The 26,177-nt window shown below is 42.1% G+C and overlaps 1 protein-coding gene across 2 annotated transcripts in view; it reads right to left on the bottom strand.

The window, feature by feature from the left end:
- Positions 1-972: 972 nt before the first annotated feature.
- LOC306826338 (ephrin type-A receptor 3-like) overlaps positions 973-26,177 on the bottom strand; it is an 83,272-nt gene continuing 58,067 nt past the window's right edge. Inside the window, exons 11-19 of one of the 2 annotated variants that reach the window (XM_079347571.1) lie at positions 20,829-20,896; positions 20,009-20,134; positions 19,531-19,716; positions 12,763-12,824; positions 9,127-9,336; positions 6,503-6,652; positions 6,177-6,370; positions 4,981-5,121; positions 973-4,751 (exon numbers count right to left, since the gene is read on the bottom strand). In XM_079347571.1, coding sequence (XP_079203697.1) covers positions 4,652-4,751; positions 4,981-5,121; positions 6,177-6,370; positions 6,503-6,652; positions 9,127-9,336; positions 12,763-12,824; positions 19,531-19,716; positions 20,009-20,134; positions 20,829-20,896 — 1,237 coding nt within the window. In that variant the 3' untranslated portion in view covers positions 973-4,651. The remainder of the gene's footprint in view (positions 4,752-4,980; positions 5,122-6,176; positions 6,371-6,502; positions 6,653-9,126; positions 9,337-12,762; positions 12,825-19,530; positions 19,717-20,008; positions 20,135-20,828; positions 20,897-26,177) is intronic. The other variant, XM_079347572.1, reaches the window with a different exon arrangement.

The raw sequence follows: 26,177 nt of genomic DNA on the forward strand, positions 1-26,177 counted from the left end.
TCAGCCTTTAATGGTGAGAGACAGAATACAGCAACGGGCCAAGACAAAACAATGTATGTGCAGAAATCTTTTTGGATGGATGGATTTATGGACTGGATGAGGGAAGTTAGATGAGGAGAAGGAGGATGAAGGTGTAGTTGAGGTATAAAAAAAATTAGCTGCAACTATTCTGTCCGTCTTCAAAGGATGGTTTGGTAACAAGGTACATAAATAAAGATGCTTAAGGCCAGTAAAAAGACTAAGAGGAGCACAGTAAAATGAGATGGATAATGAGGAAATGGATAACAGGGCTTGAATATTTTGTATATGCAGGGTTGTGTGTGTGAGGGAAAGAGAGACAAAGTGAGGAAGCAATGGGGAATATGGACCTTAATATGATGGACTAAATGAGGTGTAATGGCAGTAACATAGAGTGACAGCAACTGGGCCAGTGCATTAAGGGGTTAACCAAGGCCAGGAGTCGCTGACCTTCTCCCTCCCACGGGACAGAATTATCCCTCAGTGAGGAACACACAAACACATACACACATGCACGCACACACAGAGAGAATATGAAGATGTGGTTGCAGGAATGGCCATTTTTTACCATTCAAGGATGTTATGATGGGAATTTCACCACCGCTATCACCATTAGAGCAGAGCTGTGAACAAATGAGACTCCTTGTATTTCCCAGTCATCCACAGATTTTCTGCAACAGTGGTCAGACTCATACCAAAACAAAATTTGATACCTTCTGGCTTTGTTAGACAGCAAGGAAAAATAATTAAGCAAGAGGGCTTCATAACACTTTCATGGAAAGAGTCTTTGAATTTTTTTTCGGTCCTATTCTTCTTCTCCTAAAGTAATTTCACTGTGGAATTGAGCAAATGATATTTTTTTTTGTGTGTGTGTGTGCCAGCATGTGTGCATACACGTGTAAAAGAAAAACAGGCAGAGAATGTGTGAAAGAAAAATACACCGCAGGCTTCAGGTGAGAAATTAGAAATATTAGCATATTTATTACAGCAACATGAAAGACATTAGAATGCCTACACCCTTTACAACAAGCAACGCGGAGGAAACTGGCATGTGGGCAAATAAGCATTGTACGGTGGCCAAAGAAAGAGAGGTAAGAGGAGAGAGAGAGAAAGAGAGAGCGTCCACTGAGAATCACTCGTACATTTACAACACAGATCTCTGGTGGTGAACGGAGGACAAACACTGGAATTTTGAATCAAGCAAACCGACCCACATACTGACCTTGAAAGGGTGATTGGTGACACAAATCGTTGAAAGTGTGGTATGATTTCTTCCTAAAATCTCTTAAGTGGAAGTGTTTAATAAGCTTTCATTAGAAGAGGACATTGTCATGTTTCTAATCCAGACAGACCATGAGGAACCTTGCGCGTGAAAATAATATTGCAACCACATGTAGCCTTTAAAATCGTAAGCTAACCACCACACTGCATTCTGCATATTATTCTGATCACGGAATATCTTCCAAGACAAAATAAATAAGAACGATTCTGTTAATTTCTCAACTTCTTAAAATCATGAGCTTTATCACACAATTTCAGAACAAAATGTCTCTTCTGTTCACAGAAATCAAAGTGAAAGTGCTGTTGGATGGGGTCTCTGGGATGTAACAAAACCAGGGTGTCAATGTGAGATCATCTTAAGAACACAGATAAATACTACCTGTACATACACTTTACTCTTAATATCGCCTCTATAGGGCAACAGAAAATAACAATAGCTCAGTAAATAAGGCATCTAAAAGGCCAGCGGTCAAGGGTTTTCCGCTAGAGTGAAGTCATAGAGTTAGCATGAGTAGAATGTACCGACAACACCAGATGCTAAGGATCGGTTTGTATTTTTATGTGTTGCATATCAAACAAAACAGCAGTGGTTCAGAACTGTTTTTAATCTCTTGTTTTGTTGTTGTTGTACAAAGGTGTATTGCTGTTTACCATATTTTTATATCTCACATATTTTTACGCCAGTGTTTTACAAACTTTAAACCTATGAGACGAACAAACCATAAATGTAAAGCCTTGTTCTTCTTTACCAAGTGACAGTAAACTAAACCCAGCAGTGACTGATGCTATGCTTGTCGAGCTCTATTCCAGAAGTTCTTTTAATATACTGTACAATGAATGTCAATATTTGTATACTAATACTTCTAGATCAAAAACCCTTGTGTCACATGAACTCAATTTAATAGGATGGAGCACATGGGGGCGAGTAGCATAAAAGGACAAGACAGCTTTTGATTCAGCTACAGCAAAGGAAGGAGTTAGCTGCTGACTCACTGTCCAGCATTAAGGCTTGGCAGTCATTGATATGATTTTTAATTAATGTAGGCTTTATTTAAGAGAGGCTGTTATTCCATAATCACTGTGGTTAGAATTACTGCTGAGAATTACTGCTGGGCAGTAGATGTTGATAATAAAGGTCTGAGGATTGTTTTCAAGGTAGTTGAAAAGGCAGTGAGATGTTGCTGCTTGGAAGATGAGGTCAAACACAGAAGCCAGCAGCAACACAGTTCATTAAACATTACAGAAACATAAGATGTACACTGAAGCACTGAGTTTTTTTTAGTATATTTTTGAATATTTCAGGCAATTTCACTGAGTGTTAACGCAGAAATGTGTCAGGTGTGTAAGGTCAACTTCTTCTTTCCAGTCCCTTTTCCATTTTTACAGTTTGTGTTGTAATCTGATGCAAGATTAGAAAGTGCATGTAACCACTGGTTTGGAGACATTTGCAAATGACTCCAGAGTATCTGTAACAAGGGTCCATTCCACTCATTCTAACACTATGGAATAAACTGCAGTCACTGTCACCTGCCAATCAAAGCCAAAGCTTTGCACCATGCTACATTCCTTTGTTTAGATCAAATCACCTCTCTTCACTTTTCTCCTGTTCGACCCGCCCCTCAACGAGTTCTTCAGAAATCTCTTTTCACGAAAAAAGTACATCATAGTCATCATCGTTATCATTACAAACATTCTAACATTGGAAATCAACACTGTACATATTTTACACTATAATACAATGATATATACTGTACTATATGCCACGTTGGTCCTAAAGAGTACCACATATATTAAAACTGAGTTTGAGAAAACACAAAAGCAGGTTTCAGTGCCATTGATGCAGTGCTTACAAAGAGGGTTTCATCATTTCAAACTCTGTAATTAACGTGAAAAGCAGCAAGTAAATTCAAACAAACCAATGGATTTGCTTTTTGCCGTAAACATTTCTTCTAAATACATCCCATGGGTACCTGCTTGAAAGTAAGGATGCTTGAAATAGGGTTGCATGACTGATAACAAGATAGTGAGAGAGTACTATACACATAAGTTATCTTTTAAAAGTGACATTTAACCTCCAGCTCTGGCATCTGAAAATCCACACTATATATTTCATGTTGGCAAAACGGGTCCATTCCAATGCTCCTTTTCATGAAGCAGACTATTTTGGAAAAATACTGTAATCACTACAACTGGTCTTGTGTTACATCCAAGCCTTAGGAATGGATAAAAGGAAAGAGCATAGTAAGACTTTTAATACCACCCAACATGTCAAGGTTATTGTACATGGCACAACACTGGAAAACCAATTTACATATTCTTAACAGTACCTCCCTGGCACCGCCTTTGCTCTATGCAGAACACCTGAACTTTCTTAACACACCTGAAACATAGGAAGGCAAACTCTAGGGCTTTAATATCCCCAACAACATCATACTGCAACAGCTGATTTATGCTGTTTTGTAAAGACAGTCAGTTATGGAAGATGAAAAGTTTATTGTGCTGTTTCTGTGCACTCTGTTCAAACTTAAGTGCAAGCAGACTAGCAAAACGTGCACTAGGGTTGCTGTGGAAGTGTTTCTGACTGTAGTGGCTCAGGAAGCCCTTGTCCTGGTCAAATATAGCAAGCAAAGCTAGCAAAATCTACATCCCTGTCTATCTCTAAAGGTCCATTTTCCTGTTCCCCGCACCCCACACATTCATGTCAACCAGACTCTGGCTCGTTTCTTTGGCCCTCTGTATCTCGAGAGCAATTGAAGGGGCCATTCATAAACTGGGTAATGACTCCTTTTAAGGTTGAGCGTTAAACAAACCTCACCAACAATACAAACGTTAGGTCCATCTCTACGGTTGTGGGACACACAGCCCATATAAACATATATCTACACATATACATATCCTCTGACCCATTTTTAAACTCTTCAAGGTGAAAATTGGAAATAGAAACAAAATGACAGTAAAAACCAACTGTACACTTCACAGACAGTGATGATAATTATATTCTTATTACTTTTTTGTCATTTCATTTGTTAAAAATCTTTTTTTTTTTCTTCTTTTGTTGAGCTCATATGATGTGAAATGGTCGGGGTTTTGATGCTTCCTAATGGTGGCTGTGTTGCTGGGATTCTGAGTGCTGAAGCCGGTAGTGCCCATCGAATCAAGGGTAGGAAGAATGGTGAAACTGCGAGAAAGTAGTGAAGGAGCCAAGCGTCTATGTTGTCTCCATCTGAGTGTGTCTCAAAATCAAAGTCAAGCCAGAGTACAGAGTATCCATTAAAACTCCATTTCAGTGGGGAAACTCTTCACAGGAGCATCCATTTTGGCTCTGTCCCACTGTGTGTTTATGTGAAAACTGTTATACTTGGATGTGCGTCCCTTGGGTCTGCAGGTTCTGCACACTGGACAAAATCTTCTTCTGATGGCCGGCCAGATTTACATCCATTTTAGCCAATTCACTGAAAAGAAAAAGAAAAGAAAAAGATCATTTTTAATGAAACTTTAGAAAGAGAAAATCGTCTTTGTCCTTTAAATGCCAAACAGCTGCCGAGTTCTCTGGTCTAAGATACTTTAAATCCCCTTCTTTAATTTCAAATGACACTCAAGTGGAGGATAATTCTCCTCTACTGACTGTGCTGACCTTTTGAGTGTTTGATTTAGCCGGGATGAGTCACCAGCATTCTGTACCTGACACTGATGTAGAGGATTGAGTCCAAGCTGACATATCCAGCACTGGCAAAATTCTCCTTATACTGGCCCATCTTGATGGCCTCCAACCACTCGTCCACTGTGCTCACACTGAACTCTGGAGTGGACGGGTCCTCCCTGCTGAGATATAAAGCACACTCACAACTCAGTGAAAGGTTGTCCTGCTGAGTGGCTAAAAAAAACTGTCCCTGAAGATCAATTATTTTAAGTTGGAAAAACATTTCCAAGTCTCACTCTTTTTAAGGCATTCGTCTTAATTAAAACTGTTAGCAGCTCACTTAAAGCGCTGCTTGATACTCTTTCATGGAGATTGTTCTGCATTCAGTCGGAAAAAAACCCCAACATTTTGCAAAAACCCTGAACTGACATCTCAAATCCACTGTGAACTTAAACTCTTAGCTTGAAAACTAGCCATTAGTGGATAAGTATGATTAATGACTGCTCCTCCACTGCTCACAGCTTTGCTTCTGAAATCCTTTTGACTTGTTTGCTGGCTTCCTAACATAATAAACTGTTTTGTGTTTATTAATTTACATGCTCAGACTCACTTAAATCCTGCATGTGCAGCAGGATTAATTAAATCTGTACTTGCATACAATTTACCCAAACATATCGTACAGTCATGTGCCCTTTATGCATCTATTAAAGCTTTCATCTATAATGCATACATTTAACACTCTTCTTTTGGCATACAATATGGAGGCACTCGTTAGTAGCTCTTTTTAAGCTTCTGCTGTGTTTTTTGCTCTGGTAAGAATGTTTTCTGTCAGCTGTAAGAAGGGCTACTACAGTACTTAATTAGTTCCACACTCATTCACCGTGTGCATCAGCTAGCTGCTTCAAAATTAAATAGTTAATGAGGATATTTTAAGGACAATACAACGAAAGTGAGTGGGGGACAGTAGATACGCCAGCTCACAAGCTTACGCTCATATCTTTTCAGTGACAAATATTACTTTGCTAAAACAGATAACAATGTGACTGCTGGAGAAAAAAAGCCGGTCCAACTTCTCTTTTTCAAACTGCCGAAGGACAGTAGTGGTAAATGAAGATCTTTAGCAGTGATTATTTCTTAAATGCATGCAACGTCCTCCAATCTGCTCCTGGTATCTTAAGACTTTCGGAGTGAAACGTGTTAAAATCACAGCTTTAGTTTCTAACTTTCTCTCACTGACCATGCTGAGCTGTTAGCCAGCTCTCTGAGGCTGGCTGGGTTTCTGATGAGCTTGTCCAGGATTCCAACAATCTGTCCAAACTTTGGCCTCTCGCTGCGTCCCTTTTCCCAGCAGTCCAGCATGAGCTGATGCAATACCACGGGACAGTCCATCGGCGCGGGCAGACGGTAGCCCTCGTCTATTGCTTTGATGACCTGCAGTGAGAGAGGGCCAAATATCAAGAGCTGAAAGGAACAGTTTGAGCTTAAGATTGTGGGGGGGGGGGGAGACAACAAATCCTTGGTCCTTTTTTGCTGTAAATAAATCCTAATGTTCTTGTGACTCACATCCTGGTTGGACATCTCCCAGTAAGGTCTCTCTCCGTATGAAATCACCTCCCACATGACGATACCGTAGCTCCACACATCGCTGGCTGAGGTGAACTTCCTGTAGGCTATTGCTTCTGGAGCTGTCCATCTGATGGGGATCTTCCCTCCCTAGAGAGGGTTCAGAACACAGTCAACACATTCCAGAGGTACTAAATATATCAGCCTGAACAACATGTTTTACCCTGTCAAATGATGTAAATATTTAAAGATTTTATAATATGTTTGCAGCTATGTGCTGTATAAATTCGGGCTGGAAAAAAAAGAGCTGGTGGCTGCAGACAACTCAGTGTTGGGCTCCCTCTGAGAAGAGCAGTTGAGATTATACAACTTCACACAACAGCACTCCTCTCTAATGTGCACACAACATACTATGGCACCAGTGTTTGTTCTTACATTGACTTTCTTTTCCTTCAATTTCATCTGCCATGCTGCTCCTGCCTTTGTTGTGATGCACAGATCAAAAGGATTCAATAAAGTTCACTGTATAGGTGCTAAGGATGTAAGATACCCCCGCCCCTACTCTCTCTCTCTCTCTCTCTCTCTCTCTCTCTCTCTCTCTCTCTCTCTCTCTCTCTCTGTCTCTGTCTTCTTCACACACTGTACCTCTATAGGGCTTGGTTCAGCTTTTTAACATGCGGGAGCTGCCTCTGCACCACCTAGCATTCTCCATCTCTGCTTGGTCAAAGTCAAATAAAAGACAAAGCTGCCAAGTGACTCGGCTCTGTACTTTTGTTCCAACAGCCCCCTGTCCACCCCCCCCCCCCTTTTTTCCTCTTAACTGCTCTCACTGGATCCTCCCCCTGCCTTCCCTTATTCTCTCTCCCCCGTCTCTCTGTGTCCCTCGATCTGACGTATTAGATACCCACACTTCTTTGCTATCTCCGCCTCGCTCTCCTGCACCCCCCTTCCTCCATGCCTGCAGCCCTCCATCTACGTCTCCTGACATCAGTGGAAGTGTGTGTGTGATTGCAATAGAGCAGTCAGCGGCTGATACACTCCTCCCAGGGCAATGCTAATGCCATATTAAAAATAACATCCCCAACACTTCCTATAAATATGAATAATGCCGTCTCCTTGTGGGCATTTCAGTCGGGTAACTCGGCAGTGGTTTAACTCACTGATGTTTGAGTTCCTTCATTCTCTCAGAGCTCTGTGAGGGAATGGTTTGCTAGTGAAATGAGGACTTGAATTTACATCGTCAAAAATATCAAGGCGGGGGAATTTGTACGCATTAATACCATGTGCACATCGAATTTTGTGACACTGTCCTGCTACTTTATACATAACTGTCAAAGTAGACAAAACTAAAAGCTGGTGTATTTCAGTTTCACAGTCTTGTCTTAGTCATTAGAGAGTCAATTTAAACATATTGAGAGGAGGAAGTTACAGGCCTGCACAGATTCTGTAGCAGCAAAAAAGACCAGATGCTGCTCCATTAGGCAACTGATAAAAGCAGGTTTTCTATTTCTGTTCGTTCTTTTCATGAGAAAGGTGTTTAAATACATTCATTATTTTCCTCAGTGGTTTTTGTAAAGGTCACATATTATGCGAAATACACTTTACCATGTGTTACGCACACCAATGTCTACCGGGGCCTGTCTACACCCCACAATAATGATAAGATTCCATCTTCTCCGTCTTATGTCTGCTCCTCTTTTCAAACTGGTGGTTCCCTTTTTGACATCAGTGGATTCTAAGCAAGAAAGCTATTAGACTTGTTTAAACTGGTCGAAAAGGAGTCTATTATGCAACCTTTTAAGTTTATAGGTTTTGGTAAATTCTGAAGCTTTTTTCCCAAATTATTAGATTTTAAAAAATTCATGTAATGCTTTTTTTAAATAATCTGTATTGCTTCCTTAGACAAATAAAGAGAGATTTACAGTGTTGAAATAAACCAAAACAAACTTCTGTTTGCTGTACCTCCGCCATACTGAAGGCTTCGCGCTCTTCCAGCGAAACACCTCCATCCCCCCTCCCCTTGCATACTACAAATGAAAAGCACCATAATCAGGCCCCATCGAGTGCAAGCAGTGGACAAAATTGTCCTTGGCTCGAGCTGCATTGTTGTGTTGGCAGGTTAAAGTGAGTCCCCTTTAGTTAGCTGGTTGCTTTTAAATTACATGTATATTTACAGGGAATGATCATGATCGAAAAATGCTCATGTGACATTAAAATAAGCTGTGAGTAAGTTTCTCTTCTTTTCTCTAGTCCTTGACTGAAACAAGTTTTACACGCAAGGGGATGAGCCGGCCGTCCTAACCTTTTAAACCTAATGGACACACGGCTGTGAGAACCCTTTAGCCAGCAGGATTCACTCATTGCAGATAGTCATGACTTATACAGAGGATGTCTTTAGGTCCTACTCTTTCATTCTTTGGGGGCCCATCACTTCGCTTACTGTGCAGAGAGGGTCTTTCTATTAAGCTCCACGTTTAGGATGTGCTCTTTTTATGTTCAAGTTGATTTCAATTGCCCTCACAGCCTGAGTTTACAAAGAAGAGAGGTCAGTGATTGAACGAACAGTACCAACAGTAACATTTACTCTATGTTAGACAGCTGCAGCTTGGGAGAGTTTGTCTTACCCTCGTAGTGTACGCAGCCTCCGGGTCGTCCTCCAGAACACGACTCAGGCCAAAGTCCGACACCTTGCACACCAGGTTGCTGTTGACCAGGATGTTTCGAGCTGCCAGGTCTCTGTGAACGTAGCTCATGTCCGACAAATACTTCATACCTGAGGCGATGCCACGCAGCATGCCGACCAGCTGGATCACTGTGAACTGGCCGTCATGTTTCTGGAGAGCGAGACAAGGAGAAAGATGAATTAATACACAGAAGAGAGTGTAAATGCCGCAGCAGGGAGGTAGAGTGATTACAGCAGGTCCATTCTACAGAGTCAGCTGGAAGCAAAGGTTCAATCCAGGATCCAAGAACCTGTAATGTCAGCATTCTGCACATATGAAGTCCCCCATCAAGACTGAATCCCTTCTGGCTCGTGCTAACCCTGCCTATTGACCTCTATCTGGAGGGCCGGCAAGCTAAAAGATGAATTTCTCCACCCCTGGATCAATAGAGGCTCAGAAAAAAACCTTATTCGCGGAGGATTGGATCTGACAGAGAAGACAAAACTTTACTCTCTAACACTGACCGTGTGCTCGAGCAGAGCTCACTGGATTTCAGATTTGAGCAGCGTTTGGCACAGACAGAGCCTGTTGATCGATGACAGTCCAGCTCACCTTCCTTTGCCAATTATTTCTGCCCTGGGCCAATGGTCCCCGTTAAAAAGCCATCCATGTTATCAGTCACCCTCTCCCCTTTATATCATCTCTCCTTCCCTCTGTCTCTTTGTTCTGTCCATCCATCTCAGTCTCTGTCTCAGATAGAGAGAGAGAGAGAGAGAGAGAGAGAGAAAGAGAGAGAGAGAACTGTGTGCGTTACTTTGTTCCAGTCTCCATCTACCTATCCATCTTCCTTCATCTTTCTGCATCTGTGAGCCGCTTCTCGTTCGTCCCCTCTCTCCCTCCCTTTCTCCCTCGGCAGCTGTGGAGTAAGTTAATTAGCCGGTGGTTTTGTGAGATGCTGATTGATTGGACTGTCTAACAAACCTACAGACTTCCTCTATCAATCTGCCCACCACATCGCATTGCCAGGAAGAAGGGAGGGAGGCAGGGCAGGGCAGGGAAAGAGAGAGAAGTGACCAATGAGGGGCAGAGGTTTGACAAGGAGATGAGGGAGAAGGATGAGGAAGGTAAAGATGGAAAACGATACAGTTTGGCAAAACCGAGATGTATTTTAAGTCTTCACTTGAAGACTGAAAGGTAAAATGGAATCCAGGGAAAGAAGAGCCTCTCCAACTGAGCAGGGGTTTTGTCATTTCTGAGGGACGGTTGCTTAATAAATGGTCGGCATAATTAAAGACACATGGATGCCAGGAGCACGGCTGAGTTGTAAAACCCCATAAAATAGATCCTGTAATTATATTGGGCCACTGTGGATGCTCTTTACGAGCGTCATTACAATACATACTGTAACATACAACACACAGAAGTCTGGCTTTTTCCATTTTTGTTTCAGGACTTTATGCCATTTTTTATCTGTCGGATTTCATTTCAGTTTGCGTCAGTGTTGCTGATGGGATTGGTGTCTGTTTAGTGACGGGCCTATCATCACAAGCTTAATGGCTTTGGAGCAGTGCAGTGATTTTACTGGCTGACAAACAACTCTGAATATGAATCAGGGGGACTTTAAATGTGAGGCACACCACAGCTGCAACAAGCTATTCATCTGGCTCTATGCAGGAAACCTAATCTCACATGTTCATTACTTCTGGCATATGAATGAAGAGAAATTCATCATATTGTACAGCATCATCAGCTTTTCTTCAATCATACGTCTGACTGGAATTGCTTCCAAACCTTCTGTCAACTTTGAGCAAATAGATTTAGATTTCCTTAATAAGCGTGCTGTTTCTGATGGGTTCTGATGTGTTTCAGAAGATGACATGAAGGACTAATTCTTTAAAAAACATCAATTTGTGTAATTACATATTGACTAACAGAGTGTGACCCTTCAATAACTTAAACAAATCCTCCAAAGCCTTGCATAGATTTTCACTGATAAGAGATTTTGCCTTGAATAATATCTGCTTTTCAGGACGTACATGAAGCTTATCTCCTTTTAATCACTTTGGCATTTTGAAGGGGATTTCCTATGTTTGTCTTGGTTACAACCTTGACATTTAAATATTAAATGGATTTGAGCTTGTAAAGCACTTTTCTTGTCTTCTGTTCTGACTACTCAAAGTGCTTTTACACCACAGGTCACGCCTACCCATTCACACACTGATGGCAGACATTTCTATGTAAAGTGTCCAACAGTATGAACTTATCCCATTTATATATGTTTATACGCCGCAGCGGGAGCAGGGTTAAGTGTCTTGCCCAAGGACAGCTCGGACATGTGGCTGCAGGAGCTGGGGATTGAACCCCTGACTTTCTGGTTGAGTCATAACCGAGTCTGCCACAGCTGTCCAAGATCATTTCTTTCTCGAAGCAATCATAAACCTTTTATATATTTTTACATTACATTTAAAGTGAACCACTTTTTTTTGTATGCCGAGAGAGTACGGTTGTTGCACTGAGCAATATACTTTCATTGTTTTATTGTCCATTTGTCAGCCGTGTTTACTGATCCAGTTCTGCTATATGGACACTAAGTGCATTTCATAAAGCCAGGATCAAAACATTATGTGGTTGAAAACTGTGTTTGTAAGTGTGTGTCCATACTTGGTCCATTACAAGGACTGTTTGGGGCTCAGAATTGTCATCCTGCTGTCTTGTTACAGTCAAACATATTACTCTCTGTGAATCCTTGCTGTGGCGAACGTCAACAAAGGCTGTTTTTGTATCTTTGACAACTATCCTGCAGCAGTGTTTTCAAGTATTTAAGAGTATAGAAATAATTGATTTTGTCTGTGTAAGTCTGTGTCTGTGTAACAGCCAGCTGAAACGGCTGGGTTGCTTTAAGTATTTATTCCCTTTTTTTGCCATCTTTAAGATGCAAACAGTGTGATCGCTACTGATCAAAACACTTCAGGTCGACTGGTTCATATCATGTTATTATATATTGTGCTTTATCATTTCACCAGAAGAAGGGTTTTTTTTTCAGCTATTGAACTAGCAGAAAAGTCCAGAATGTTTTTTTTATTATAAAATGTTTCAATGTTTCTTGAATTGATTGTATTTAATTTTTACAAAAAAGCCTCTGTTAAAAAAAATTAAACGCTGAAGAAATCTTCAAAAAAAAAGAACAAAACAGTCAACTATTGGCAGCCCAGCCGACAGCCCCTCCTTGGTTATAGAAAGCTGTGTCATGTGTTAATGTGGTGATTGGGTTTGAGAATGTGGCTCAGAACTGGTTCATAAAGTGTCCAGTGACCAGCTGATTTTAAAGGAAACTTTTAACCAAAGCCCGTGATTGGATCCTTCCTCGAACTTTGTTAAAAGTTTGGGAAAAAAAAATCACATTTTACACTTTTAAAAGCTGAGAGACCACTTCTTTTAAGATTGTTTTTTCAAGAACAGCAATTTTAGGGGAATGAAGTCTTCAATTTCAAACACTTCACAGCTGGGACATCACTTCCCACATGGCCTTCATAATTCCTGTAGCCCTGACCTTGGAAGGAAATAGTGAAGGCTGTATTCCTTCAAACAGTGACTCACCTTGAGGAAAGTGTCCAGAGATCCGTTTTCCATGAATTCGGTTATGATCATCACCGGCTTACCTACAGAGGCACATAACAAGGCAGCTGTTAGTGGGTCAGAATTACAAGGAAGACGGACACGAACTATAAAAAGGCGGAGGACAGAAGAGAGACGGAGTCCACAGCTGTGACCAGCCTTCCTCTGTCTCTATGCCGCTCTCTGGGGGATAACATGGCATGTCGTCATCAGTCACACTGACAGCCTCTAATCAGCCCTCTCCATAAACGCCAGGAGATAATTAGAATGAACCAATCCACCACAATGTGTGTGTGTGTGTGTTTAAGGGGGCCTCCTGAGATCTCATGAATGCTAATCAGCCTCAGGAGGAAAGGGGGGGGTTGTGGTTTGGTCGCTGTGCACCTGCACCTGCACGAGTGTGTGTTTGTGTGCACGCTTGTGGGATGAGCGGTTGGTTGACTGACAGGCCCTTGCACTCTGGTTCCCTGCATGGCATCTGGTCGGGCTTACAAATGATTAACAAAGTACCTGCAACCCCGAAAAAACACAAACATGTACACACACTCAGTCGCAGCAGTTGCGTTCTGTTATACAGGGGGTCCCTTTCCGCAGAGCACCCCACAGCCAGGCATTGCCAATCACAAACAAACACAGAATGTGCAATACAAATCATGAGAGTGTTTGTGTGTGTGTGTGTGTGTGTGTGTGTGTGTGTGTGTGTGTGCATGGCCTGTAAATACAACCTATGTCATCTGTGATGAATAGGTCACATTTTCCCAATCAGACCTCAGGGATGCTAAGAAAAAAACCCAAGGGAGGGATAAAAAGAAACTGAAGGGGTGGACACAAATAAAGTCTTCTTGAAAACAGTAAATATGAAAAACGTAAAAAAAATGTTTCTCTTTCTTTCTTTCTTTCACAAAATATCACCACTGTGATATCAATGAAGCGGTCTTAAATCAAACATCAAACTAAAAGTTAAACAGGGAACAGAAAAGAGGAAATGAAATGAAACAACAATTAAATAAAGAAAGGGATTGTTTGAAAGAAGAGAGATCAAAAGTAGGAGGTGGAGAGAAAGAAAGGGGGAACTAGAGACAGGAGTGAAAGAGAGGAGGAGGGTTCAGAAGCTTGTCAAGGAAAGGCACGAACAACACCACTGAGGCCTACAGTGAGATTGTAGGTAAAGACAGCAATACATCACCTTAAATGAATTCACTATCTAGCTGCAGCAAACGCACACACACACACACACACACACACACATACAAACACACAGAGCGGCCTGGTCTCTGGCGGTGGTGTCTTCTTTGACAGTAACATTAGTCTCAGGGATAAAAGTGAAAGAGAATTGGATTTTCTTCTGCTGGGGGTGAGGACTGCTGGTCACATTTATCTCCACACGGGGCCTGGGTTGGATTCGCTGTGGTGCGGCGTGTGTGTGTGTGTGTGTGTGTGTTTTAAGGGAGCGTGAAAGCGAGCTTGTTTCAGGGCACAGCAAGTTGAAGAGACGGCACAATGATGACCTCCTGATTTAAGCTCTGATTGGAGGACGTGTGCTTGGCCGTGTGTCGCTCACAGATAAACCAGTTGATGGGATTGATGCAGGCTAACGGGAGGTCCGACTTTCTCTCGGAGTCATGTGTGTAAGTTCTGTGTCGGTGTGTTTGGTGTATTGTGTCTTAGATAATAGACCTGTCATATTCGACAAAGCACACAGCCCTGAAATGAAAAGGGGCGCCAAACACATCTATAAAAAACAATGATATGTTTGAGTGACGTGTGTGTGGGTATGGGTGTAAAGCCAATAAATGTTACCAGTGAAGGAGAATATTACTTACAGGCTCACAGTGTTAGACGCGCTCAAGAGAAACACACAATGAAACACATTCATCCTGTTCGTGTCGGCTTAGAGTAGGATGAGAGCCTGGCATGAGCTCTCTCACGCATGCACACACACACACACACACACACACACACACACACACACACTGTGATATCACTCGCCATCATCTGGACACCTGCCATACAGAATTATCCCAGTGACTCTAAAAGATAACAGAGGTTACCAATAAACCTGACTACATGCGCTCACGCTGTACATTAGCTCATTTCATCTCTTTTTGCCAGGTCGGGGCACAAACACACACACACACACACACACACTCAAGGTATAATTGAATCCTTTTCACTCCCTGTTGCGACATCACCTCCAAGTACAGAACACACACACACACACACACACACACACACACACACAAAGCAGGACGGAGCCTCTCAAACTCATCATGAAGCTCCTCTTCGCCAAACATTCACGAGCGCTCCTCAATTTTCCCATGAAAGCACATAATTAACTAATCACGTTCATATTCATTCGGGTTTATTTCCTTTCATCGCCTTCGGAAAATGACACAGCCTTTTTGCAGAGTGTATGGATTAGTGTGTGTGTGTGTGTGTGTGTGCAGATTGGGTATTGATGTTCTGCCAGGTGGAGTGTGTTTTGGAATGGATCAGAGAGGATTCTGCTCCTTTTTGCAGCTCTTCATTAAGTGAAAAGAGAAAATGTTGTTCCAGGTCTCGTCAGGAGGCGCGGGTCTTTCTGGTCTTTATTGTGTCTGTGTGTGTGTGTCAGAAACTGAAAGAGGTATATCTGGTAGATTACATTATGAGGGGCTGTTTCTGTGTGTGTAAAACGTGCATGATAACAGTCTGTATACATCCACACAATTGCATTACGAGCAGCTATGGGTGTGCGTGCGCCAGAAGGCCGCATTACCACGTTATTGAATGAGACGACCCAAGGTACAAACGAGAAAATGAAATAACTGCTGTATTGATTAATGTTAAGGCTTTGAACTAAGTGATACAATCCTTTTAACGCACTGGACATATGTTCTGGGAAGCTCTATGATGCAGAGTGGGTGGAGCCACAAACTCAATAACCTTATCTCCACTCTTCTCTTCTCTTCACCTCTACACCCCTCTCGTTGCTTTCTCATCTCCTCTCATTTCCTCACGTTTGTCTCCGCTCCATCTGTCCTCTCCTCGCATCCGTCCGGCCATCTTTCCTAAAATCTCCTCACACAACCCCCCCCCCCCCCCCCACCCCACCCCACCCCGCCTTGAGATGCCCTCATTTGTTTTCAAGCCTCATCTTCTCTCATTTCCCAGCTCGTGTTTCCTATCTGATCCGTCCTTCATCCTGTGCCCGTCGTCACCTTTTCTCTGCATTCCCCCTCCAGTCTGATGCTCTTCCTCATTTGTCTCTTGGGTCCAATCTTCCAAATCTGCATACATATTCAAAACCCTGAATAATTTCAAACAGTCTGACAGGAAACATTGAAACACTTATTGTGCAGCGCACAAAAACGCACGGTTTAAACTAATCACCAGTTTCTTCAAGAAGAAGACAGCGGGGAACGATGTGTGGCTATTCCAGTTTCAACAGCACCTTTGTACAGCTGCCTTTGTAACTGTGTGTGTGTGTGTGTGTGTTTGTGTAAGGGGTGCTGTGGTGTGTGTGTGTGTGTGTGTGTGTGTGTGTGTGTGTGAGTGTGTCTGTGTATGAGTGTGTGTGCCATGTGGTTAGATGAGATGGAGCTCAGTAATTGAGGGTTTTCCAAATGAGCCGATTGTTGCAGCGATTGTAGAACACATAAAAGACGGATGGATAAAATGAGGGACGGGGGAGATGAATGGGAGATAAGGAGATGGGGGGGAGGGGAGGGGGAGGAGGAGGGGGGGGGGGGGTTTACAGAAAGATTGCTGCCGTTTTCTGATGTGTAGAGAGGCTGAAGGGAGATAAAACTACTTTTCCTCTTTTTCTGCATGTAGCTCTCTAATTAGCATGACAATAGCAACAATCAGGTGACAGACAGCAGAGTAGGTTATTAGTGGCACACAGCAGGGACGGGTGGGGGGGGGCTCACAAGGTTTTAAGCAAAGTGAATACACACACACACTTATACACTCATACAAAAGTGAATGAAAAAGGAAAATGCAGACAGAGCACAAAATAGGCACTTGTGCACAGCCATAAAACAAAATACAACCGTGCAAAATTACAATAGATGCCAATACAACCATTAGACCCCCCCCCATCAATACTATGACTACTAGAAGTGCTATGAATATTATGCTGACAATGTAACTACGAATATGTACAATTCAAACAAAGTCTAATCTCGCTTTTTCTTCTACATGAATAATGACACCATCAAATAAGCCGAGTGTTGACTTTGGAAAGTCTTGACCTTGAATGCCAAAAACTTAAAATGTGCTTGTGGAGAAACAATATTGCTACATGTGTTCCAAGATTTTTTTTTTTTGTGGTGAATACCTTTTAGGCAGTTATGAAAGCTACTTGCAAAGTCCCTCCGTCCCTCCCTTCCTGTTTCACTAGAAAGTTTAGAGATGGCACACTTATGAAACAAAGATTCTGCATCAATTTCAAGGCTGGTTTTTCTTTGTGTTTTAAGGTCAAATAAAATGTTTAGTCCTGTTTGTAAAGTCTGTTGATTCTGCTTCAGTTGTTGTCTTCTAACTTTGAGTATTGGTATTATTACATTGCTAACTGTTGACATTGCTGCTACTACAACTTTTGCTTTACACCAATCTTCTTTAACCACTACTGACTTCACCTCCACGTCAGACCTGTGACGATGGCGATTACTTCTTGTGCTCCAACTAATACTACGGCTCCAGCTGCCACTTCTACTTGTGCCTACACCTACACAAACCAATCCAACACACCTGAGCCCTGAGCAGTCAGGGTCAGCCAGTCTGATTAGACTGAGGTTGGTGTGAAGGGACCAGCTGGTGTTTGAGAAAATGGCCTGGAGGAATTATTGACCCATCTCAACTCTCACCCCCTCGCTCCCACTTCCACACACACACACACACACACACACACACACACACACACACACACACACACACACACACACACACACTACCCTGGGCTGTGACCTGTGAAATTACTGCTTCACTGGTGTGATTTGTTTCTGAGGGGCTCTATCAACTCCTCAATGTGCCGTGAAGGCAGGTGAGAAGAGAGACACAAAGACGCATGTAAAAGTAGACATTACAGGCATGCAACAAAAAAAAAAAAACACACAAACATCATTTTATATTCATGGAGCACAGAAAAGTTTACACCTACTTATTATGTTGAAGTAAGTTGCTTGTCAAACCAATTTTCTGCTCTTTAGCTATTTCACTGTCAGCTCTTATTGTCCTCTGAAACAAAATTTCAAGGATTTGGCAGTAATTCTTGAATTCATTACGGTGCTCTAAACCAGAAAAGGTGTGCCTGCCACCAAACATAAAGTGCCATAATTACACGTCTGCCTGTCAGAGTAAAAGAAAAAAAAACTCCACACATTTAATTTACTTTGTTGCTTTAGCACTTCTACAAACTGCCTCAAACCTGCTTGCTAAAGGTCACAGCTAACATCCAGCATTTAAAGACAATGAGAGAGAGAGAGAGGGAGAGAGGGTCACAATGAATAAGAAATGCGCTGCGGTTTCATTCTTAATATGCACCTCACTGAATATTCATGAAGCTAAAAACATCCAATTAACTTTATGAATTATTAATATTCATGATAAAAGCCTATGCATATGCATTTGCTCTTTTATTGTTGGCCTAAGTGCCACCGAACACCAGTGTGTGATGGATTTAAGATCTGTGTGTGTGTGTGTGTAAGTGTAGGTGTGTGTGTGTGTGTTTGTGTGAGACAGGAGGAGGGAAGGGGGGGGGATGGGAGTCTATTTGTCCGCCTGCATGTTTACAATTTAGTTACTTTGTAGCGACTCTCTCCCCTTCCTCCGACTTGTCAGTGGATCTGTAACAAACGTCTGCATAACACGGTGTCAGGCCAGCAGAGGTACAGTAACCTCAGAGGGGAAGAATGAAACACCTGGTTTCATGGCGGAATTCAACTAATAAAAATAATGAAATAGCATAATGCTAATCTCATATCTGTTAGCTCTGATGCTTTTGACCAAGCATTTAGGTCATGAAAACTGTTGGATCAAAGAGGATAGAGATTCCAGATATATCAAGGACAAAAAGCAAGAACTCGTCTTTCCTCCGTGTTTCTTTTCAAATCTATCAAGCAGAAAGTTCCAGTCGATTGCATCGACAGAATTTGTCATCTCAAATTACAGAGCTAATTCAGTCTGCTCTTTTAACGTGGTGTTGGGACCAAAGCTGAGAAAGAAAGAAAACCATTTTTTAATCCGGCTGACCAAGGGACGCAAAGACAGAGAAAGTACTTGAGGGACCGAAGGAGGGAGACTATGTTCGACTGAGTGCGTGTAGGAAAGAGAGAGAGAAAGGTGGAGTGATTGAATGAGAAGTTAAGAGGGACCGTGACAGAGAGAGAAAGCAGGAGCGCGAGATAAGCACATGAGACGAGAGATGGACACAGAGAGAGCGAGGCTCTGTGATAACAAATCAGCCATCTTGTTGAACCAGACCTGTGTCCATCAGCACACACACACACACACACACACACAAGCTCTAATTGTCTCACACAATCACATGAAGTAAACAAGTGGCGGTTCAAGAGGCGGACAGTTGAGCACTGCTCACATACACTGCACCATGTGTTATCAGTGTGTTGCCATGGTAATGGAGCTTTTATCTGACCCAGGATCAAGTCATCTCTACCAACAAGTCTGCTGTGTATGTGACACACACAAACACATCATCCACACAGACACACAGTACATGGAGGAAGTAAGTTTTTGTTCAACACTCACATCTTGTGACAACTCCCTCCAGCCGGATGATGTTGGGATGGTCAAACTGTCCCATGATGGAGGCCTCAGACAGGAAGTCCCGCCTCTGTTTATCCGAATATCCCGCCTTCAGGCTTTTGATGGCCACGTATATCTCCCTCTTTCCCTGAACACGCAGTCGACCACTGCACACCTCCCCAAACTCTCCTACACACACAGACAAACAGACAATATAGGACTTACTGTAAAAAACATAATAAAACATTGAACAATAAATAAATGTCTCCCCTCTCTATCTGCTTCTTTAAATACACATTATCTTTATTATGCCATGGGAAAAAAATACGTTTAACATGTGCTTCAATGTCAGTAATGAAGACAATGAATGGAGACAGAACTGAAATCCCTAAAAATCCAACCACTTGGAATTTCATCAAGTTTGACAGTTTTTTTGGGGTTATTAACAAAATGGTCCACTGTTGCTTCACTGAAAACTCACCAGCTCCGATGACTCTCTCTATGCGAATATTAGAAGCATCGATCTCTTTGGCAAAGTCTCTGACAGCCTGGTTCGGGTCTTCGTAGGTGTGAGGATGGATGTAGGTCCTGCTGCCTGGAAGCTTCACTGGAGTTGAAGAAAAGCGGAGACATAGGGAGCGACGAATAAAGGAGATATGTGTTAAAAGTCACATGTTGAAATACAGCCAGCTTTAACAGAGTGAACACTTTCCCATTTCTTTAAAGGAAAAAAAAAAGTTCTCGTGTTAATAGTTTATTGATGCATCTCAGAGAACTGTTGCTGGATTTCTACTTGGACATTTTAAGCTTGACTGTGGGTGGCATGTTTGAGTGACATTACCAATAATTACATAATTGCACACATATCTACTTCGTAAGATATGGTGTTAAAATGAGTCATTATTTTCACAGGAACCCATAAGGAGCTCTACTCTGCCAGCAAACATTCATGCGAGAAAGTGTGAAATAATGGGGTTTGATACAGTTCATTATAGAGAGCGCTACGAGATTTGAGACGCACATATAACTGACACGTACTGTTCTTTAGTTCAAGCTGTTTCTGTTGAGGTGTGAGTATGAATTGTTTATGGATACATAGAAATCTTGACAATCAGACAATGAAATTATTTTCAAAACCATAGAACTGTATGCCTTCTGTTAGTTTTTTGCTTGTGGGTGTGAAGTGTAGTTTGAAGGCAAGTTATGTGTGTGTGTGTAGGTGGGTGCATGAGTTTGAAAACAATCTCAGGTTTACACTACATCGTTCAGTTTGACATCTGTGTGTGTGCATGTGTGTTTACCTCGTCCGTGTTGGAACTGCATCTTCTCTTCGTCAGGGTCCTGCTTGGCTTTAATGTATCCACAGTGCCTGGAAAAAGAAATATACAATTGGATCCAGGGACTGTATACAAAGCTTTATATTTTCCACCACACCTACACCGATGTAGCTTGATAGCACATCTGAGGAAGAGCACACATCCTAGATTTCTCGAGTGTGTTCTTGAAATTGCACTCAGGTGTTTTTGAGAAATCTGAGTATTTCCTGGAAATTCTGTGCTGCACTCATCACAGCCCTCAGCTGTGTGTATGAACAACCACGTATTTCCTTTTTTTTCTCTCTGCACATCCTCTCCTCGGTATTAGACAAGCCTGGAGGATGGAAGTATTTCCATTCTTCTTCTTTTTCTCTGATTCCACCTGCCAATTCCACACTTTCCTTCAAGCTTTAATGCCTGAGGTGTGGCGAGTGTGCGTTTGTGGCACAGATGTTCCTATACAGGCAGATCAATGCATAAGACAGCCCTCTCTTTAGGCATGTTTGGCCCCTCTGGCTATCAACTGCTACCTTCAGTATCATCAGGAGTCCCACACACACATCACATGCATCCATGCCCTTTTCCCCAACCCCTCTGCCTATACACATCCTGGGGCGTGGGTCAGTCCCACGATCAAGACTCAATATTGACAAATTGATCAACTCGATCCTGCCGTCCAGCTGTGAGGAAGTGTTAAACTTATTCTGTCTTACAGGCCTCCCAGGGGGGTGGCGCTAGTGTGTGTTTGTGTGTGTGTGTGTGTGTTAGTGTTTGTCAGTGTGTGTGTGTGTGGGTGCACGTTTGTTCTTGTGTTTCACGTCGTTGAACTTCAGCATTATACAATGTTTAACAGCTGTAATCAACCATAACTCTGTCCAGGAGATTTATTGCGCGCACATTTTGGGAACAAAAACATAACATTTAAAAGCTGTTTGGTTTAGTGAGCTACTGAGCATGACATAAATCCTACACAGCCTTCATTTTTTCTCCTTTTATCCCATCTCATGCAGTTTTTTTTTTTATTTATTTTTTTTTACCTGTCAATTTCTCCTCCATCATGAGGATACACTGATTTGGGAATAAAGCCAGGCGTTACGAGGACAGACTGTAAACTAGAGGGAGTTTATTATAACACCCCGAATCAGTGCTAAAGATAACTCACGACACCCTCGATGTGTAGAACCTGTTTAGACCACACTCTTTAATATTAGTTACAGAGACCTGCAATGTTCAACCATAAGTAAGCAGTGTCAACGTCTTTGTAACAGACAAACCCTTATGTAGAAACAGACTCATTGGTGAACAGTCCTCTGACAAAAGCAGCCAGTCAAAGGGGTTGACACAAAGAAAGAGATGGACAGAGGAAGACATACACAGACACACATGCTGAGAATAATATTAGAAACATAACTAATAGGAGTAACAAAAACTAAAAGGTATGGCTGGTGATCAATATTTAACACAAAGAAAAGACAAAGGAGAAGTAAAAAAAAAAAAGACACACTAAGAACTCAGTGAATCCTTCTAAGCTTGATGAATAAGAGAGAAAAGGTTGGGTCCCGGCAGGCTCAGTAAATCGAAGTCATTTGGTGTTTAATCCTTGTGTTGATTTTACACAGCTGAATGCATGGCAAAACCCAGACATCAATAGGCTGTCTTGGGAACACACGCACGCACACACGCACACACATGGGCAAAGACTGGTTTCTGGTATTTGTGGATAAAGAGGAGGGGGGTTTATATTCCTATAAAGGGGAAGTTAGGCCCCACCTGGTTATCAGCTGGGCTCAAGCCAGTCAAACACCAAGGGACTATCATTACCCCCTTGATACACACTCAAACACACACAGTGCTCTGGGGCATGTGTTTATAACATATGGGGAATGGGGACATGGGTCACACCTCTGCTCCAACTGTGATAATCCCATGGGAGCGCGCGCACACACACACACACACACACACACACACACACACACACACACACACACACACACACACACACACACACACACACACACACACACCCAAACACAAGCACGCTTGTTATGCAAAACACTATGTTTGAAACCCTTTCCCCATCCCTGCTGGGTTTATATCTGCCTTATAGAGTGTGTGTGTGTGTGTGTGTGTGTGTGCGTGTGTCTCCATGGGTGCATGGCTGCATATGCGAGAGTGTGTCTGATGGGAAATGAACACATTTCCATAGTAATTACAGAGCGACTCATTTCTCCTCTCCAGTTAGAAGTGTCATGAATCATTAGCGCTGCAGTCTTAAACATGGCACCAAAACCTGACATGGCTGTGGCTTTTGTTTCCCCCCGACTCTGTGTGTATATCATATCTTCAACTCGATGCAACTGACCTGTAATCCATCTAGAAAGGACTCTGGGGCTGGACTCAGAGGGACGATGTTAGCCTTTTTTCTGAATACATCACTATTTGGTCTTCAAAACTCACGTTTGGCATTAGTGCAAAAGCAACAGACCACCATAAATAGTCATGGGGAAATCATGCACAAACGTGTGTTTTTCTAATTTGCAGTTATTCTATGTGTAACGATTCCACTGCTGTGTTCAAAAATCATTACAGAACACATGCTGAGAGTCAACCTTGTTTTCTAGAGAAAACGTTAATTAAGAACTAATATGCATTAGGCAGTATGTGTTTGGAAAATTGTGCTGGTTTGATTAACACACAATCACTTACTGTTCCTAATGTATCCACTAATGTCATATAAAGCATCTGTTTCATTTTAAGAGTCCTGTTTAGGCACTCAAAGCTGCAGATTAGACCTAGAAAATGATAAATGATTGCAGTATTATTTGAACAATATTTAAGCATATTAACTTTCTTCAACTGTGATGCCCTTTTCCGCTGCCTGCCGCTAATGTGTGTGATTTGGCTACTTTATTCTGAACAGAGTGAAAACTCAACACACCTGAGTACCTGAGTGGCTTCACACCTGCACAACTCCTCTTCCCACTTTGTCTCCAAAAGATTGCTTTAAGTTTGATTCAACATATTTACTGACATTTTTCATTACTTACTTTTTGGTTGGTTTATTAGGCCTTTATCTAGGCCCCCCGAAACAAGGGAAACTAACCAAATCAACTGTTTTGTGCCAGCAGAGAGTGTAATGTAAGTCAGAGCTAATAATATTTAGTTTGATAGCAGCATCAGAGGAGTACTTGGTAGCTCAAATGAGAAATTGTATTGGGGGGCAAAATGGAGCTTAAGATTTTTTTTTTTTTTGCAACTAGTCACATCCAGTCTAGTTGAACTGTTGCGATCGATTTGGTTGCCACAAGAGCATTCGTAGCCTCTTTTGCTAGAGCAGACTTTATAATGAGATACAGTTGTACTCCTGCATTGCCACTGGCTGCTTCTTTCTGCAGCTGTACTGCAGTGTGAAGAAGATGCCATCAAATCACACTATACTCTGTAGTTTTATCACAAGCACACACACACACACACACACACAGCTATAGAGTCATGTGGATTTTAAGCACACGCACTTGCACCAATCATGCAAAAACACACACTTTAATGGAGTGCGATATCACTATCAAGCCCGGGCTCTCACCTTTCTCTCTGCCTCTCTCTGTTCCACTTCAGTGAGGACAACAGGCTATCCCTGTCCTCCAAAGCCACACAGTCCACATTTGCATATCAATTTACTTTTTAATATAATACTCTGTCACTCGAGACCCATTTTTCATTCTGCTAGCGAGCTTCCACCTTCAACACAACTCCATCCATATATTACCATCGCTGTAGCCCCTCCTCCACACTTTCCTCTCTTGCTGCCCTTTATCTCTCCAAGGTGTTTTATTCTCTCTTAATGCCTTCCTTTAAGTAAAACATTCCCTTGTCCAATAACCCACGTCCCTTTTTTCTGTTCCTCATGTTTCCATCTATTTTATCCTCGTTCCCAACAGGCCCTGTCCTCTGCTTGCTTTTTCTTTGCAGTGTTTGGATAGAAAGAATGGATACTTAGAGGTGGATAGAGAGGAAAAAAGAAGAGAGGTGGAGCGGGAGATGGCAGAGGAGAGTGCTGACAGGCAAGAACACACAATGGGGGTCCAAGCCTGCATACCAACTAACAAGCAATCAGATGTAGGGGGAGAGCACGGGGAGAAGGGGGAGGCACTCATGGGGAGAGTAACTCGAAGGTTAACATAGCCAGGAGGAATAAAAGGAAGTCGTAGTACGTAGAAAAAGAGCTTAAAACAAAGGGAGTAACAAATGGAAAGAAAGAGATTTAAGATGCGTACAACCTAAACACTGGCTTGAGAGAAGAAACACGAAGAAATGGAGATGTTGAATTTTGGCTGCATAGATTGAGGATTAAATAAGATGGTGGAACAACAAAGTGTTCCCAACAATCGGCTCATTGCTCCACCCTGGAGGGGAGTACGAGAAAGGAAAAGAGAGTTGATGGACAGATTAAGAGCAGACGACAAAGAGCAGAGTGTCAGTCAGCAGTATGGCTGCAGGACTTGTCCTGATTAATAGTGGGAGGGACAAAAGGAACGGCCTGTCAGTGCTTCAGTTAAAGTGGTCTGAGCGAGGCAGTATACTTGAAATGAACCGTTTATGAACTTTAACTCTAAATGCTGTTTGGTCTTTTTTTTAAATTTTTTTTTGACGAAATCAAGACAGCTGCATTCTTTCCCAGTTGGCATTTCAAAAGAAAACAACCCAGGGGCAGGTTGCCAGGGCATCACAAGGCAAACTCAAGACAAGTAAAACCACAAGACAAACTCTTGGTTCAGATAGTTTGTACTTTACAGTCCATCACTGAGGCCTGCAGAGCTCATGGGAGTCAATCACATGTTAAAAAAATTGAACTTTACACTACATTCCAGTCAGGTGTGAGCTGGATGTGACGAGAGTCCAATATTACACAATAGTAGATCGTAGATAGTAGAAGAGTAGCTTTCACTAAAACTTCGTCCTTTTCTTTTTAAGTTTTTTAGGGAATAATAACACAAAAACCTACTTGCTTCCGGTCATCAAAATGATTTACTCTGTCCTCTGTTTTTTCTCAGCCTTGACTTCCACATTGTACATTCTTTGCACTCCCCTTCATATTTCACATCACATTTACACAATCATCACTCACTTGTATACACCATGTTACTGCCTACCACTCACATTTAAATGTGCATATAAACAGGAACAGAAGCCCTACAACAACACTTACACAGTCCTTTAACATGTGCAGCCTCATCAACATGGCGTCCTGTACTTTAATGTTGTGTAGTGATGTGGCAAATTGAGCTTTGAACACCTTAATCTTAAAAGTTTTACAAACTGTCACCCTTGTGCATT

This window comes from Symphodus melops (genome assembly GCF_947650265.1).
Source record: "Symphodus melops genome assembly, chromosome: 7".
NCBI classification, from domain to species: domain Eukaryota; kingdom Metazoa; phylum Chordata; class Actinopteri; order Labriformes; family Labridae; genus Symphodus; species Symphodus melops.